At 45.4% G+C, this 16,040-nt stretch overlaps 1 protein-coding gene across 1 annotated transcript; it reads left to right on the forward strand.

Moving 5' to 3' along the window:
• The first annotated feature begins 1,448 nt into the window (after positions 1-1,448).
• On the forward strand, positions 1,449-14,646 carry LOC109913753 (olfactomedin-like protein 2A). The gene is made up of 5 exons (XM_048616668.1): positions 1,449-2,131; positions 9,863-10,096; positions 12,047-12,154; positions 12,676-12,858; positions 14,383-14,646. Exons 1-5 carry the CDS (start codon positions 2,069-2,071, stop codon positions 14,644-14,646), a joined length of 852 nt encoding a protein of 283 aa, XP_048472625.1. The 5' UTR covers positions 1,449-2,068.
• The last annotated feature ends 1,394 nt before the right edge of the window (positions 14,647-16,040 follow it).

A 16,040-nucleotide genomic window follows, 5' to 3' on the forward strand; every position in this document is an offset into this window, starting at 1 on the left:
TCACAAGCTTCAAAATTTCCCCTCCCCCTACCGCATTCCAAAACCAGTCCAGCTCGTCCCCGCCTCCCTAACCTGTTCTTGCTCCCACCTATCCCCTCCTCCCACCTCAAGCCGCACCCCCATCTCCTACCTACTAGCCTCATCCCGCCCCCTTGACCTGTCTGTCCTCCCTGGACTGACCTATCCCCTCCCTAACTCCCCACTACACTCACCTTTACTGGCTCCATCCCCGCCTCTTCGACCTGCTTGTTTCCTCTCCACCTATCCTCTCCTCTATCCATCTTCTATCCGCCTCCCACTCTCTCCCTATTTATTTCAGAATCCTCTTCCCCTCCCCCTTTTCTGATGAAGGGTCTAGGCCCGAAACGTCAGCCTTTCTGCTCCTATGATGCTGCTTGGCCTGCTGTGTTCATCCAGCTGTGCACCTTGTTGTCTCTGAGGCAGATGTGGGGTGTTGCTTTAAGATAAACTTCCCATAGATTTACCAGAGATTTGACTGGTGCTTCTTTAACCTGAGGGTCACCTCACTTCGGGTGAGGGGAGAGGTTGAGAAAGAAAGTCCTTCATGGTAACCTCAGCTGGTACAGGAATTAAACCCATGTTGTTGGTGTCACTTTGCATCGCAAACCAGCCTTCCAGTCAACTGGGGACCTCACTTTAATGTCTCATCTGTAAAGACAGCATTTCTGACAGTGTGGCTCCCCTTTGGTACTGAGCTACTGTCAGCCTGAATTTCTGTGCTGAATTGTTGACCCCACAACCTTCTGTTTCAATTTTGTCGGGTGGGAAGCTGCTATCGACTGAGCCACAGCTTATAGCGAACAAGGCTGGCACAGAACCATTGTGAAGTGCTTTGGTTTGTTTTAATGTGTTGACGGCGATATATAAATGCAAGATGTTGTTGGATTCAACAACAACAACAAAAACAAAGTCTTCTAAAGGTTCTGAGGAAGGGTCACCGGACCTGAAACGTTAATTCTGTTTTCTTTTCCTTCACAGATGCAGCCAGACGTGCTGAGCCTTTTCCAGCAACTTTGTTTTTGTTCCTGGTTTACAGCACCCCCAGTTATGTAGTTGTTGGATTCAAATTTGATACTGCAGAAGATCCCAATCGGCTTGGTTCGGGGTGTATGTGTAAAAAAGTAACGAGTGACCACTGTTAGTGGAGCCTGGGGTTATCAAGCTTGTCAACTTTCCCCTATTGGGGGATTGGGAACAGGCTCCTTCCGGCTCGCTGGCGGCCAGCTCTGCCTGTAGATGGAGTGCGGAGCTGGAGGAACACAGCAGGTTAGGCAACATCAGAGGAGCTGGAAAGTCGACGTTTCCGGTCGGGACCTTTCCTCAGGACCTTTCATGAAGGGTCCCGACCCGAAACATCTACTCTCCTGCTCCTCTGATCGCTGCCTGACCTGCTGTGTTCCACCAACTCCATCTGCACTGGTATCAACTCCGACTTCCAGCATCTGCAGTTTCTTGCAATCTCTCTGCCTGGAGATGGTGCTGTTGGCCAGGTGAGCCGGTGGCAGTGGATAGAAGTCTCGGAGTGTAACGGGTTAAACCAGCAGTTAGTTCCTCACCACGGTCTGTAGAACAGCACGACAGATGCGTGCGGAGAGGCAGAACAAGGTGCCCGTGTGCGTGTATCAGAGAGAGAGAGAGAGAGAGTCAGGACTGCTAAGAAAGTGAAAGCAAACAGAGGCTGGAGTGTAACCCGCTCTCCACAGTCTGACACTGAGGTGAAATTCTGCTTGGTGTTATTGAGAGGAGAAGGGTAGAGCTGTGAGGATCGACCACCCACGCCCCTCGAGGGGCACTGGCCAGCGGGTGTCAGCATCTGACCTGACAGGACGGAAACAATGGAGCTCTAGCACCAGGAGGCACCTCTACCTCTGACACTCTGTCCCACCTCCCGACCCTCCGCACCCGCCAACATCCCTTTCTAACCTGGCCTAAGATGGGGACACAGAGTGGCATCCCAGTTTAACCCCGATACAATGCCAGCTCCTGCTGTTGGTGGGTTTCTGCTGCCGTGGGGAGCCAGGCTGTAAGGGCAGGAGTCGGTAACACGATGATGGCTCGGCTTGTGGTTTTCACACTGCTCCTGAACCCCGTCCTGACCACCTCAACTCAGGTAAGGTGGATGGTCTCATTGCCACTTTGTTGGGAGTTGGTTGAGCAGAGGATGTGCTGAGTCGGGGTGTTGAGGGCTGTTTCTTTCCCTGGAATGTGGGCAAGGCTGGCAGTTCGCTGCCTGCGAATAGTCCAAATCTTTGTTGTTTGTGAACCAGTCTGTGTTCAACTTGATCATTTCGAAGCCAATTATGGAAGCCAATCAGTCTGCTAATCTGTCACCTTCGAGTCAGTAGGTTAAGGGTTCGGGTCTTGCTCCAGCACACACTTCCGCGTTTGCTGATTGTGGGATCTTGCTATGCACAAGTTGGTTACCGCGTTTCCTGTATTACGATTGGGACAACACTTCGAGCACTTTGGCTTAGAATAGGGAGGTTAAAGGAAGTGGGGAAGAGGTCGGGGGCCAGTCCAAGGCGTTACATTTCGAGCAAGGCTCTGATGAAGAGCCATCTCGACTCGAAATGTTAGCTTGCTTTTTCTCCATGGATGCTGCCTGTCCCGCTGTGATGTCCAGAATTTTTGTTTTGTTTTGTTTTCAGTCATTTTGGGCAATTATTTAGAAGCACTTGTTCACACAAAAGGAAGCAGAGACTCAGGATCTCTCTCTCCCTGTCAGAATCAGAATGATAGCAGAGGGTGCAAGGTTGGTAATAGACAGTGAATGGGTGGGCAGCCGTATGGGAACAGGACTGGGGTGGGATGCAAATTAAAATTCCACATCTGGGATCAATATACCTTTGTTGGGTACAGTTAGTAAAGAATACGGAACAAAGGTGTAAGGATGGACTGAAAATATGGATCAGCCAACATCTAACTCAACTACAGAACTGGTTCAAGAGGCTGAATGGTCTCCTGCTGTTTCTATGTTGCACGATCCCCTTTTCTCAATTGTGCTGCTAATCCAAACCCAGTTGTGAAATCGGTGTCATTAGGAGAGACTGCAGCAACAGTCTTGTTGAAACAGTCATCAGTCTCGTAGATCGGGGGGCACTGGGGTTTTGTTTTGGGATTGAGTAATTCAGTAACTGGGCACAGAGAGATTAGGGATTGAGTCAATTTTCTCTGTTTGCCTATGTGTGTTCTGTGGCTGTAGCAGAGTGATGACTAATACAGGAGATTAAGTTTACTCTTGGGACAATGACAGTAATTGACTGCAACCCAAATGTCTCTCTCATCTCTGAGTCAGAAGGTTGTGAGTTCAAGTCCCAATGCAGAAACTCTCAGTGCTGCACTGTTAGTGGTGCTATCTTTCAGGTGAGATGTTAAACTGAAATCTGTCCTGGGTTAATATAAATAACACACTCTTCAGGAGAATCTGAAATCAGGAGTGTAGAATAGAATATAGAGCAAAGAACATAGCACAGTACAGCCCCTTTGGCCACGATGTTGTGCCGAACTTTTACACTAAACCTTAGGTCTATCTAACCTCTGCCCTGACCTTATACTATCATCCATATGCCTATCTAGTAGCCACTTAAATGCCCCTAATGAGGCCGACTCCACTACCCTCTCCGGCAATGCATTCCACGCTCCTACCACTCTCTGAGTAAAGATCCTACCTCTGACGTCTCCCCTATCTCTATCTCCACTCACTTTAAAACTATGCCCCCTCATAATAGCTACCTCCACCCCAGGAAAAAGTCTCTGGCTGTCCACTCTATCTATACCTCTGATCATATTGTACACCTCTATCAAGTCACCTCTCATCCTTCGTCGTTCTAAAGAGAAAAGCCCCAGCTCTCTCAACCTTTCCTCATAAAACCTTCCCTTCATTCCAGGCAACATCCTGGTCATTCTCCTCTGCACCTTTTCCAACGCTTCCACATCTTTCCTGGAATGAGGCAACCAGAACTGGACACAATATTCCAGATGTGGCCAAACCAGGCTTTTGTATAGCTGGAGCATAACTTCACGGCTCTTGAACTCAATCCCTCTATTAATGAAAGCTAACCCACCATACACCTTCTTCACAACTCTATCCACCTAGGTGGCAGATTTCAGGGAACTGTGGACATGAACCCCAAGATCCCTTTGCTCCTCCATACTGTCAAGAATCTATCCATTAATCCTGTATTCTGCTTTCAAGTTTGTCCTTCCAAAATGAATCACCTCACACTTTTCAGGGTTAAACTCCATCTACCACTTCTCAGCCCAGCTCTGCATCCTATCAATGTCCTTTCGTAACCTAGAACAGCCCTCCGCACTATCCACAACTCGACCCACCTTCGTATCATCCGCCAACTTACTAATCCACCCTTCCACTCCTACATCCAAATCATTTACAAAAATCACAAATAGAAGGGGACCCAGAACAGATACTTGTGGTACACCACTCGTAACTGAGCACCATGTTGAATATTTTCCGTCCACTACCACCCTTTGTCTTCTAAGGGTCAGCCAATTCTGAATCCAATCTGCCACATTTCCCCCTATCCCATGCCTCCTTACTTTCTGCATGAGCCTACCATGGGGAACACCCATGCATACCACATACACTGCTCTACCTTCATCCACGTGTTTAGTCACCTCTTCAAAGAATTCAATAAGGCTTGTGAGGCATGATCTACCCCTCACAAATCCATGCTGGCTATCACAAATCAAACTGTGCCTATCCAAGTGATCATAAATCCGATATCTCAGAGTCCTTTCCAAAAGTTTGCCCACCACTGAAGTAAGACTAACTGGCCTGTAATTTCCGGGGTTATCCCTATTCCCTTTTTGAACAAGGGAATGACGTTTGCTATTCTCCAATCTTCCAGCACTATACCTGTGGACAGTGAGGACGAAAAGATCATCGCCAAATGCCCTGCAACCTCTTCCCTCACTTCCCATAGAATCCTTGGATAAATCCAATCAGGCCCGAGGGAATTATCTATCTTCAAGTTCCTCAAAATTCCTAGTACATCTTCCTTACGAACATCCACCTCCTCTAGCCTACCAGCCTGTTTCACACTGTCCTCCCCTACAACTAGGTCCCTCTCAGTTGTGAATACCGAAGAAAAGTATTCATTAAGGACCTCTCCTATCTCTTTAGGCTCTGTGCACAAATTCCCCTTACAATCCTTGATCGGCCCTACCCTTTCTCTGGTCATTCTCTTATTCCTCACATACGTGTAAGAAGCCTTGGAGTTTTCCTTGATCCTATCTGCCAAGGTTTTCTCATGCCCCCTTATAGCTCTCCTAAGCCCTTTCTTCAGCTCTTTCTGGGCTAACTTGTATCCCTCTAGAGCCTTTTCCGATCCTTGTTTCCTAAACCTTATATAAGCATCCTTCTTCCTCTTAACTAGTCGTTCGACCTCTCTTGAGAACCAAGGCTCCCTCACTCGACTGCATCTTCCCTGCCTGCTAGGGACAAACATATCGAGCACACACAGTATGTATTCCTTAATCAATCTCCACATTTCTATAGTGCACTTCCCAGACAGCATCTGTTCCCATTTTATGTTACCCAGTTCTTGCCTAACAGAATTATAATTACCCTTCCCCCAATCATAAACCTTACCCTGCAGTATGTATCTATCCTTTTCCATGACTGTTGTAAAAGTAACAGAGTTATGATCGCTATCGCCAAAATGCTCTCCTGCCAACAGGTCTAACACTTGGCCCAGTTCATTGCCAAGCACCAAATCCAAAGTGGCCTCTCCTTGTGTTGGTCTATCTACATACTGTGTCAGGAATCCTTCCTGAATGCACTGGACAAAATCCACTTCATCTAAACTATTACAACTAAAATGTTTCCAATCAATATTTGGAAAGTTGAAGTCACCCATGACTACAACCCTGTGACTTCTGCACCTTTCTGCCTCCCAATCCGCTCCTCCACTTCTCTGCAACTATTAGGGGGTCTGTAAAAAAACCCCAACAAAGTGACTGCTCCTTTCTTGTTCTGGACCTGAACCCAAACTGACTCTGTAGACATATCATTCTCGAACTGCCTTTCAGTAGCTGCTATACTAGCCCTGACTAGCAATGCCACTCCGCCGCCTCTTTTACCAGCTCCCTATTTCTTTTAAAGCATCTAAATCCCGGAACTTCCAACAACCATTCCTGTCCCTGAGTTACCCAAGTTTCTGTAAAGGCCACAACATCATAGTTCCAAGTACTGACCCATGCCCTAAGTTCATCCGCCTCATTTCCGATACTTCTAGCATTGAAGTATATACACTTCAAACCATCCTTGTGTCCACAATTATGCTCCATCGACCGCATTTCTTTATTAACAACCTCACTCCCTGTTGTGGAGAGATAGTAGGAACTGCAGATGCTGGAGAATCTGAGATAACAAGGGGTAGAACTGGATGAACACAGCAGGCCAAGCAGCATCAGAGGAGCAGGAAGGCTGACGTTTTGGGCCTAGACCCTTCTTCAGAAGAACAGCCTGCTGTGTTCATCCAGCTCTACACCTTGTTATCACTCCCTGTTGTGTCTGTTGGAAGGCTGAATACCTCATCCTCTGAATTACAAATCTGGTTCCCCACCCCCTGCCAATCTAGTTTAAACCATCCCATATAGCTCGAGCAAACCTCCCTCCCAGGATATTTGTGCTCTTCTGGTTCAGGTGCAACCCGTCCTTCCTGTACTGGTCCCACCTTCCCCAGAATGTGCTCCAATTATCCACATAATGGAAGCCCTCCCTCCTACACCAGCCCTGTAGCCACGTGTTTAGCTGCACTCTCTCCCTATTTCTTACCTCGTTATCACATGGCACTGGTAGTAATCCAGAGATAACTACCCTGTTTGTCCTGGACTTCAGAAACAAGTTATTTATTGCTATATATTGGGAGCTGAATACTTTTATTTAACGTTAAAATGATTGTCCTTCATTAGATGGATTTTAGCTGTTCTGTTCTAATAGATTGTTTTTAAGTTCTGCAATCAGCTCCTGAATGTGAATTTGATTCTTTAATGAAAAATTGCTGCTAATTTTGTTAAACCTAGCATTTTCACAGTTTGTGGACAGATGATGTTTCCACCTGTGGGGGAAGCCAAAATTCTGGATCCCCATCTCCTGTGAGAGGGTGGCATGGTGTCATGTAACTGGACATGAATCCACAGAACCAAGCAAATAATCTGTACAGATAACACAGTGTGGAACTGGAGGAACACAGCAGGCCAGGCAGCATCAGAGGAGCAGGAAAATTGACGTTTCGGGTCAGAACCCAAGAAGGGTCAACTTTCCTGCACCTCTGACGTTGTCTGGCCTGCTGTGTTCCTCCACTCCACACTGTATTAGCTCTGACTCCAGCACCTGCATTCTAACTATATCTGACTGAGTAACAATCTGCAGACATGGGTTCAAATTCCACCAAGGTAGTCAGTGGAATTTAAATGCAATTAATAAAACCTGAAATTCAAATCTCATTTCCATGATGGTGACCATGACAACAATCACAATTAGTTGTAAATACCCACTTAGGTACAAGTGACTCCACAGCAATGTGGCCGACTCTTAACTGCCCATGTTATCAGAATTAGATTTATTAGAATTAAGTTTATTGTCACATGTACTCGAGTTTAAAAAAAGAACAGGAGTAGAGTGAAAAGTGTACAATGTCACCAACACACGGTGTCATCTTAGGTACAAGATACCTAGGTGCAAATCTTAGGTCCACAGATAGAGAAAATAGAGAACAATCGTTACTCTACATTCCAATATAAGTTAGGAAAATAAGAAATAAAGCTATTACAGTCTTTCTATAATGGCTTTGAAGTGGTCTCACCAAGATCCACCGGTTTCCAGGAGTAGCCACCTTTATACCAGGCCCACTGGATGCCATCCCCGGGTTGCTGTCCGTCCCCACTTTGCTCCGGGCCACTGGCTGCCATCCACGCTCCGCTGGTCGCCCCTGCTCTGCTCCAGGCCGCTGGCACAAAAGCACAAAGACAGAAGAGAGAAAAAAGAAACGAGAGAGGGAAAATAAACAAAAAATGGACAGCGCGGTCAAGCTCCAACTGGACCATTCTACTCCACCACCGTTTTAGATCTATAATCTATCAATACAAAGCGAGCCACTTAGATCAAGGGCCAGGAGGATGGGCAATAAATGTTGACCTTTTGAACTATAGCAACATGAAATAATGTGGAAAAAAAAACAGGATGGCGTCCTCAAGGAATCCAACAGAGAATTCAAGAGAAATTTCTTTACCCAGAGGATAGCGAGAATGTGGAACTCACTACCACACAAAATAGTGTGAGATGAAGTGTACAGATGAATTTGAAAGGAAGGTGGACAAAGTGGGAGAGTGGGAGAGGGACGTTGGAACTTCTCAAACCTGCTACACCATTCAATGAGATCGGGGCTGATCTGTGAGTTGACTTGACATATCCTTAGTAACTTTGGATCCATTCAAATCAGTGTCAGTGTCAGATTTAGAATTAACAATTGATTAAGCATCATTTGCCATTTATGAAAGAGAGTTCCAAGCTTCTTGTGATGAAAGATGTGTGATTGAATAATTATCATTTTTGTTTTGAAGAATTTGGATTCCAAGCAAGTGACATGGGAGCGTGTGGTTTTTGCAAAGGTGTTCAAAAATTAATGAACCATGACTTAAAGCCAGTGTGTGTCAGAAAGAAGGTGACTGCAAAGATCCCTGGAATGTTCATGGAATAAAATACTTAACATATAAAGGTTTATTGCAGCTAAAGGAAAATTAAGACAACAGGCTCAGCAGAATCTATAATGAGCAAGTTTTTTTGAAGAATTTAATTCAAAAGCAAGTTAGTTCAATTCAAAAGAGACCTGAATTTATTTTTATTCATTCATGGGAGGTGGGTGTTGCTGGCTGGGTAATCCTTTTTTGCCCATCTATAGATGTCCCTGAGAAGGTGAGCTGCATTCTTGAACTGCTGCAGCTTGATGTAAGTTGACCCACAATGCTATTTGGGGGGAATTTCAGGATTTGACCTCACTATTCTGAAGGAATAGCAACATAATTTCAAGTCAAGGTGGTGAGTGTCTTGGAGAGGAACTTGCACCCATGTGGTGGTGCTCCCATGTATCTGCTGCTCTTCTCCTTCTAGATGGTAGTGGTCGTGGGTTTGGAAGTGTTATGGACCAGACCAGACCCCCTCAAAATAGTTTAAAAAGGTAGCCTTGATCCTTACTTTTTATTATTTTAAAGGTAGATGTGAAGTGCGTGTTCCAGATGTTGACATTAAGTGAAACACAATTTATTTAAACACTGTGGTTAAAATACAAACAAAAGAAAGAAGAATTTAGAAAAGCTTAATTATTGGAAAACTTAAACAAATAATATATGCATTACCTATTACTAATTAACTGTTCCAATAACGTAACATCCCATAAATGGACCCCTTGGAAAAAAGGTAAATTCAGACACTGATTCTTACATGCCGTTCTCCAATCTAAGAGAAAAAAAACGTCAAGAGAGATTTCGGAGAAAGTAGCAGCTAGGAATCATTTACTGAAGTTTCCTACTTTTTTTGTAGGACTGACTGCTAAAGCTAAAAAATACTAGAAAGCCTGTTCGGTGAGAACTGGCCACTCCCATTCAAGCTCCCATTCACAGGAACTAAAAAGAAACAGTTAAGTCAAACCTATAGATTTGTCCATCCGTTAACCATCAAGACTTTAAGGATGGAAAGATGTGCTGATGAGTGGCAGGAGTCTTCTGGGAAGATAGATATTGGCTTAGACCAATTGGGTCAAATGGCCTATTTCTGTGTTACAAATTCTGTGTAATTATATGTGTTTATTAAATCTGTCAGAACAAGGCTGCGTCAAGGTGGATGGAAGAAACTGACTGCAACTGTGCCTTCAAAATGCCCACCCCAGTGGAGACAAGGTGGAGAGGTGGCAAGACCTGGGCCCCGGGCTTTCACCCACAGGAGATGGCAAACTTTGGGTCAAAGTGCAAGTGTTATTGCGGAGTCAACCCATGTGAGGACAAGAATGAGCATGGAGAGGCGAGGGCGAAGATAGAAGTCTCAGATTTGGCAACTGTAAGTTTCAGACCCTGGCCGGCATAGTCTTTGGTTCTGCCTTCTGTTGCCAGCTGCTGTAGTTAAAACTGAGAGAGAAAGAGAGAGAGGAACAGCAATAACCATTTGTGTCCCAAGCCCATAGAAAGGCTCATCATCTGTTGATGCTTGTACACCACAAGGTCAACTGGGACAGATAACATGGTGAAAAACAGCAGGTCAATCAGTTTGCAAAGAGAAAAAATTTCAGGTGTAAACAGATCTCGAATATTAGCAAAATTCAGTGAATGTGAGAGAGGGAAGGAGAACAGGAATACTGCAAGAACTCAGTGAAGGTTAACTGTAAAGAACTGAATGTGTGGTTAGTGTTGTGTCTGTTCTTCCCTCATTACCTCTATCCTGCATTCCCTTTATCGTTCATTCCCCTCATGTTTCTTTCTGTGTCTTCAGCTTTCGTGCATATTTACAAAATGCCATCATGGTACGTAGGCATCATTGGCTAGTCCAATATCTGTTGTCCATCCTTAAAATCATTGAAAAGGTGACAATGAGTTTTCTTCTTGAATGACTGCACGCCTGATAGTGTAGGTAGATCCACACTGCTGTTAGGATTTTGACCCAGTGACATTGAGGGAATGGCAATATATTTTCAATAGAGTGTGGTATATCGCATGGAGGGGAACTGGCAGCTGTTGGTGTTTCCATGTAACTGCTACCCTCATCCTTGTGTTTGGAAGCTGGTGTTGAATGAACTTTGGTGATTGGCTACAGTGCATCTTGTAGTTGGTACACACAACTGCCACTGACAGTCAGTGATGGAGGGACCTAATGTTGAAACTGGTGGGTGATATGCCAATCAAATGGGCTGCATTGTCCTGGATGGTGTCAAGCTTCTTAAGTTAGCGAACGTTTCATCATGTGGGGCAATGTTTTAGGCTATGAGGTGGCAGATTTAAACCGAGATGAGGAGGAATTAGTTCTCTCAAACGATCATGAATCTGTGAATTCACTTTTCCAGAGTGCAGTGGATGCCAAGACACTGATTAAACTTAGGAGGAGATAGACAGATTTTTAATTAGTCACGGGTTAAAGGACTATGGGAGCTGGCATAAAAGTGAAGTTGAAGCCGAGATGAGATTTGCCATTATCACATTGAATGGCAGAATGGGCTTGAAAGACTGAATGACCAACTCCTGTTCCTAGTTCTTTTGTATCTTCACAATCAACATAATCAAAGACCCCTCCTACCCCAGTTATACACTCTTCTAACAGGCAGAAGATATAAGATTTTGAATTCATGTACAAATAGATTCAAGAAGTGCTTCTTCCCCACTGTTATCGGACTTTTGAATGAACCTCTCAAATGTTTATGTCGATCTCTCTCTCTCTGCACATTCTCTGTGGCTGTAACTCTGTATTTTGCACTCTGTTCTGCTACCCTGGTGCACTTTGTATCATACGATCTACCTGTATATCCCGTAATATAACACTTTTCATTGTATCTCAGTACATATGACAACAATTAGTCAATCAATCAATTAATATTCTTGAGTATTGTCGACTTGAACTCATCCATTACACTGCTTACTTGTGGCTAGTATGTGGTGGAGATGCTTTGGGGAATCAGGAGATGAGTTGCACTGTGTACGATTCCTAGCCTCTGACCTGTCTCAAAGCCATTGTATTTATATGGTTGGTGCAATTTCGTTTCTAATCAATGTTAGCCTCCAGGATGTCGACAGTGAGGGATTCAGTGGTGGGAATACCATTGAGTATTAAGGGGAGATGATTCACATCTCACTTGTTGGGAGACAATCATAGCCTGGCACTTGTGTCGCGTGAAGTTTGCTTCCTCCTTGCTTACCCCATCTCCTGCAATAACATTGTTCTCATTAGAAAGAGTGACCTTTAACCCATTACCGTGAGTATAGGCCAAGGGGTTATCTGATCCTCATGTCTTGTTCCCTACAGATCCAGTCACTGGCTATTGACCTCCAGGACATCTTTGACAATGAGGAGACCAAGAGATTAAACTCGTACTCAGCCAAACTCAACAGCCAACTGAGGAAACTGGAGAAGGTACAGGACATTCATCCCCAGAGAAGGTGATATTCAGTAACCTTCTTGAACCACTGCAGGTCCTGGAGCGGAGGTTCACCCACCTTGCTGTTAAGGTGGGAGTTTCACGGTTTTGACCGAGTGACAGTGACAAGAAACTGGGCCTGGTGACTTATCAGCTACTTCAAAAGCTGGTAAAGACCACGACCACATTGTAGCTTTGGGGCTGGAGTCACATATATACCTAGACCAAGTAAGGTCTGCAGGTTTCCTTCCCTCAGAGAACAAGTTGTAATTTTACAAGAGATGAGATCAGCCATGATTATATCGAATGGTGGAACAGTTTTGAGGGGCTGAGTGGTGTACTCTTTCTCCTAGTTCTTCTGTCTGTTTCTGGGCTGTAAAATTCTATGTTCGCATGTGATAGCTTAGGTGGCTGAAAGAAACAGGCAACTTATCCGGGTCCAATATTCTCAAATATTGTGCTGCTTATTAAATGAAACGGATGTTTTGCCCTCATATGAGCGTTTGTTTGTAATCAGAGGCTGGAACGTAATGTTCCCAGTGTCAACGCCCTCCTCAGAGAGACTTTCGAGAGGATTGTTCAGCATCGTTCCATCTACCAGAACTTCTCCATCGCCATGAGGGACGTCAGGAAGGAGATCAGCAGACTCAACTTCCTACTGCGGAAGCAGCAGCTCCTCCCACTCGATAAAAGAACAAAGGTACCAGGAATCACTGGGCTGAGATCGAAGGTCAAACTTCTTCTGGGGCGGGTGGTCAGACCAGGGCTGGTGGGAAACCATCGTTCCTCTCACCTATTGCACGACAACATTTAAATCATGGAATCGCACTGTGCAGCTCCGATACTCTGTCTCCGCAGCTTGTGATGACAATGCACTTCATCCATCATTACCCTGGTAAAACTGGTGATGGCAGCTTTCTTGAACCACTGCAGCCTTGGGGTGTCGGGGCACCCAGACAGTGCTGTTACGGAGGGATGTTGACCCAGGGACAGTGAAGGAACAGCAATATCGTTTCTGGGTCAGGAAGGTGAATGACCTAAAAGGGAACTTCCAGACAAAGAAAAGCTGTTCCCATTTGTTGATTGTGCACGATTGTACAAGATTTGGGGTGGCACAGTGGTTCAGTGGTTAGCACAGTGCCAGGGACCCGGGTTTGATTCCAGCCTTGGGTGACTCTCTGTGTGGAGTATGCATGTTCTCCATATGTCTGTGTGGGTTTCTTCAAGGTGTTCTGGTTTCCTTCCACAGTCCAAAAATGTGCAGGTTGTAGACTGGCTGTGCTAAATTGCCCCACAGTGTCCAAGGATGTGCAGGTTAGGTGGATTGGCCGTGCTAATTTTCCCCATAGTGTCCAGGGATGTGCAGGCTAAGTGAGTTACCTACGGGAAATGCGAGATTACGGAAATAGGGTGGGAGGGCCTTGGTCTGGGTGGGATGTCCTTCGGAGGGTCAGTGCAGACTCGATGGGCCAATTGGCCTGTTTCTGCACTGTAGGGATTCTATGATCTAGGTAACGGAGAATTAAGATTTCAGGGAGGAGATGGAGGGGCAGCATCTTTACACAGTGCTGATTACCATGAACTCACTGCCTATGAGAGTGGTTGAAGTGGAATCAGCGAATAGTTTGAAGATGAAGTTGGATGGGTATTTGAAGGGAATAAAATTGCAGAGCGACAGGGAATGGAACTGATGGGTTTACTCTACAGAGACCCGGCATGGACCTGATGACCTCTTTCTGTGCAGTTATGGCTCTAATGGATTTTTCCCATCTGTATAGTTCCCTTGATCATCTTGGTGATGGATGTGGCGGATTTGGAAGATGCTTTTGTAAGCCCTGATGGATTTGTCACAGTGCATCTTGCATATAGCGCACACTACTACAACTGTACATCACTGGCAGAGGGAGTAAATGTTGACAGTGTTATGGGATACTAACGAAGTGGGCTGCTTTGTCCAAGAGGCTGTCAAGCATCCTGAGGGAAAATCTTCCCTCCCATTGGCCCCACTACATTTTTCACAAGTGAATGTTAATAAAATTGCCTGGAGCATTGAGAGAAATTTCTCCTCCTCGGGGTTTGTAGGTGTCCTTGGAAGTGTTGTGGTTCTGCAGATCATAGGAACAGTCTCTTTGCTCTGTCAAAGCCCCTCTTGATTCTGAATACCTCTGGGTAAATCACTCATTACGTCTCTCTGCTTTAAGGCCTAACTGCTGTTTTGTTACAGAATGTGGCCAGGCTGACCCCAAGCAAGCCACCGCCCCTGAATAACAGTATGTCATGGGTCAACAGCACAAATGACCAGCTCAGGCCTCAGGCCCCTTCCAATCCAAAGCCCAGGACCAGGCTGCACATATCCATTGCTCGGCCTTCAGTACTTCCTCCTAAGACAGCAAAGGAACGAACTTCAGACGAGAACAGAAACATGAGTAAGTTCAGGATTGATGCTTTCAGAAGATTCACAAAAGCTCAGCATACTTCCAAACACTGAGTAATTATACTTTTGGAGTACTGTGTACAATTCTGGTTGCCCTGCTATAGTTAGGATATTATTAAATTGGAAAGAGTTCTGAAAAGATTTACAAGGATGTTGCTGGGACTGGAGGGTTTGAGTTGTAGGGAGAGGTTAGATAGGCTGGGACTTTTTTCACTGGAGCGTAAGAGGTTGAGGTTTATAAAATCATGAGTCATGAGGGACATGGATAAGGTGAATAGCAAGGGTCTCTTCCCTAGGGTAGGGGAGTTCAAAACAAGAGGGCATGATTTTCAGGTGAGAGGAGAAAGATTTAAAAGGGACCTGAGGAGCAATGTTTTCACACAGAGAGTGGTGCATATGTCGAATAAACTGCCGGAGGAATGGTAAATGTAGGTACAGTTCCAATATTTAAAAGACATTTGGACAGGTACTTGAGTAGGAGAGGTTTGGAGGGATATGGGCCAAACACAACTAAATGGGACTAGTTTAGTTTGGGAAACTTGGTCGGCACGGACAAGTTAGACCAGAGTGTCTGTTTCCATGCTGTATGACTCTATGACTCTAAGACTCTATGATCATTCTCCCCCCAGAGTCTCTGGGAGGTGCCAATTGAGACTAGGCTTCAATGGTGTAGGCCTTTGCTCCACCAGCTTCTCCCCACCATTTTGAAGCTTCGAACTTCCATGACTCTTGGTGAGAACTCTGAGAGTGGGGGTGGAGAGGGCAGGAACAATTTTAGAGCCTCAGCATTCTTTTAAGACTGGACCCTTATTTGAAGCCAAAGTTGGGCCTCAATGATTGGTGTTTTAGGCCATGTCCAGCCCTTGCTGCCTCAGAGCTTGTGACCCCAAAATCCTTTCTCATAACCCTACTGTGGGGTGGGATGGGGTGGGTGGGGGTGGGGAGAACAGCACAGCCTATACATTGGGGAGCACTGGTGTAGGGACTGCCCACTGTATCCAGTGAGTGACTAATCACATGGTGCAGACACTGCACACAGAGGGAGTACTTGCTTGGGCAGTCTCATTGATGTCTTGAGCGAGGGCAGCGTGATGACTGGTCTAAATCCAATCAGCACCGGATTTGGTTCTTGCAGTGAGGAGTTGCTGTTCATCGTGGCTATTTTCGTACAGAGGTTACTATCGTGATACTGTTTTGTAAATTGTGCTCATGTGTCATGAAAGAAGCAGGATGGAAAGTAGCATTTAGAAGTGATAGGCTGGTTATTGTAATTTTCTGAGGACATCAGTCTTTAGGAGGATGATGCTTAGTGAAAGTGTTGCATTTACAGCAGGTTTGGTGCTGCACTAGTTAATGGGACTGTGGTATTTCCAGTAGTTTAAATGCTGTGCTGGTTAATGAGAGTGTGGTGTCGACAGCAGGTTTGTGCTGTGCTGGTTAGTGGGAGT

Source organism: Rhincodon typus, chromosome 35, assembly GCF_021869965.1.
Source record: "Rhincodon typus isolate 14 chromosome 35, sRhiTyp1.1, whole genome shotgun sequence".
Taxonomy (NCBI): Eukaryota; Metazoa; Chordata; class Chondrichthyes; order Orectolobiformes; family Rhincodontidae; genus Rhincodon; species Rhincodon typus.

Bases quoted from the DNA above. Each gene is read 5' to 3' on its own strand.
- LOC109913753 (XM_048616668.1), top strand. From the start codon at position 2,069: ATGATGGCTCGGCTTGTGGTTTTCACACTGCTCCTGAACCCCGTCCTG. The intron at 10,097-12,046 runs GTAAGTTTCAGA...TGTTCCCTACAG, and splicing joins AAGTCTCAGATTTGGCAACT to ATCCAGTCACTGGCTATTGA. The intron at 12,155-12,675 runs GTACAGGACATT...GTTTGTAATCAG, and splicing joins AACTGAGGAAACTGGAGAAG to AGGCTGGAACGTAATGTTCC.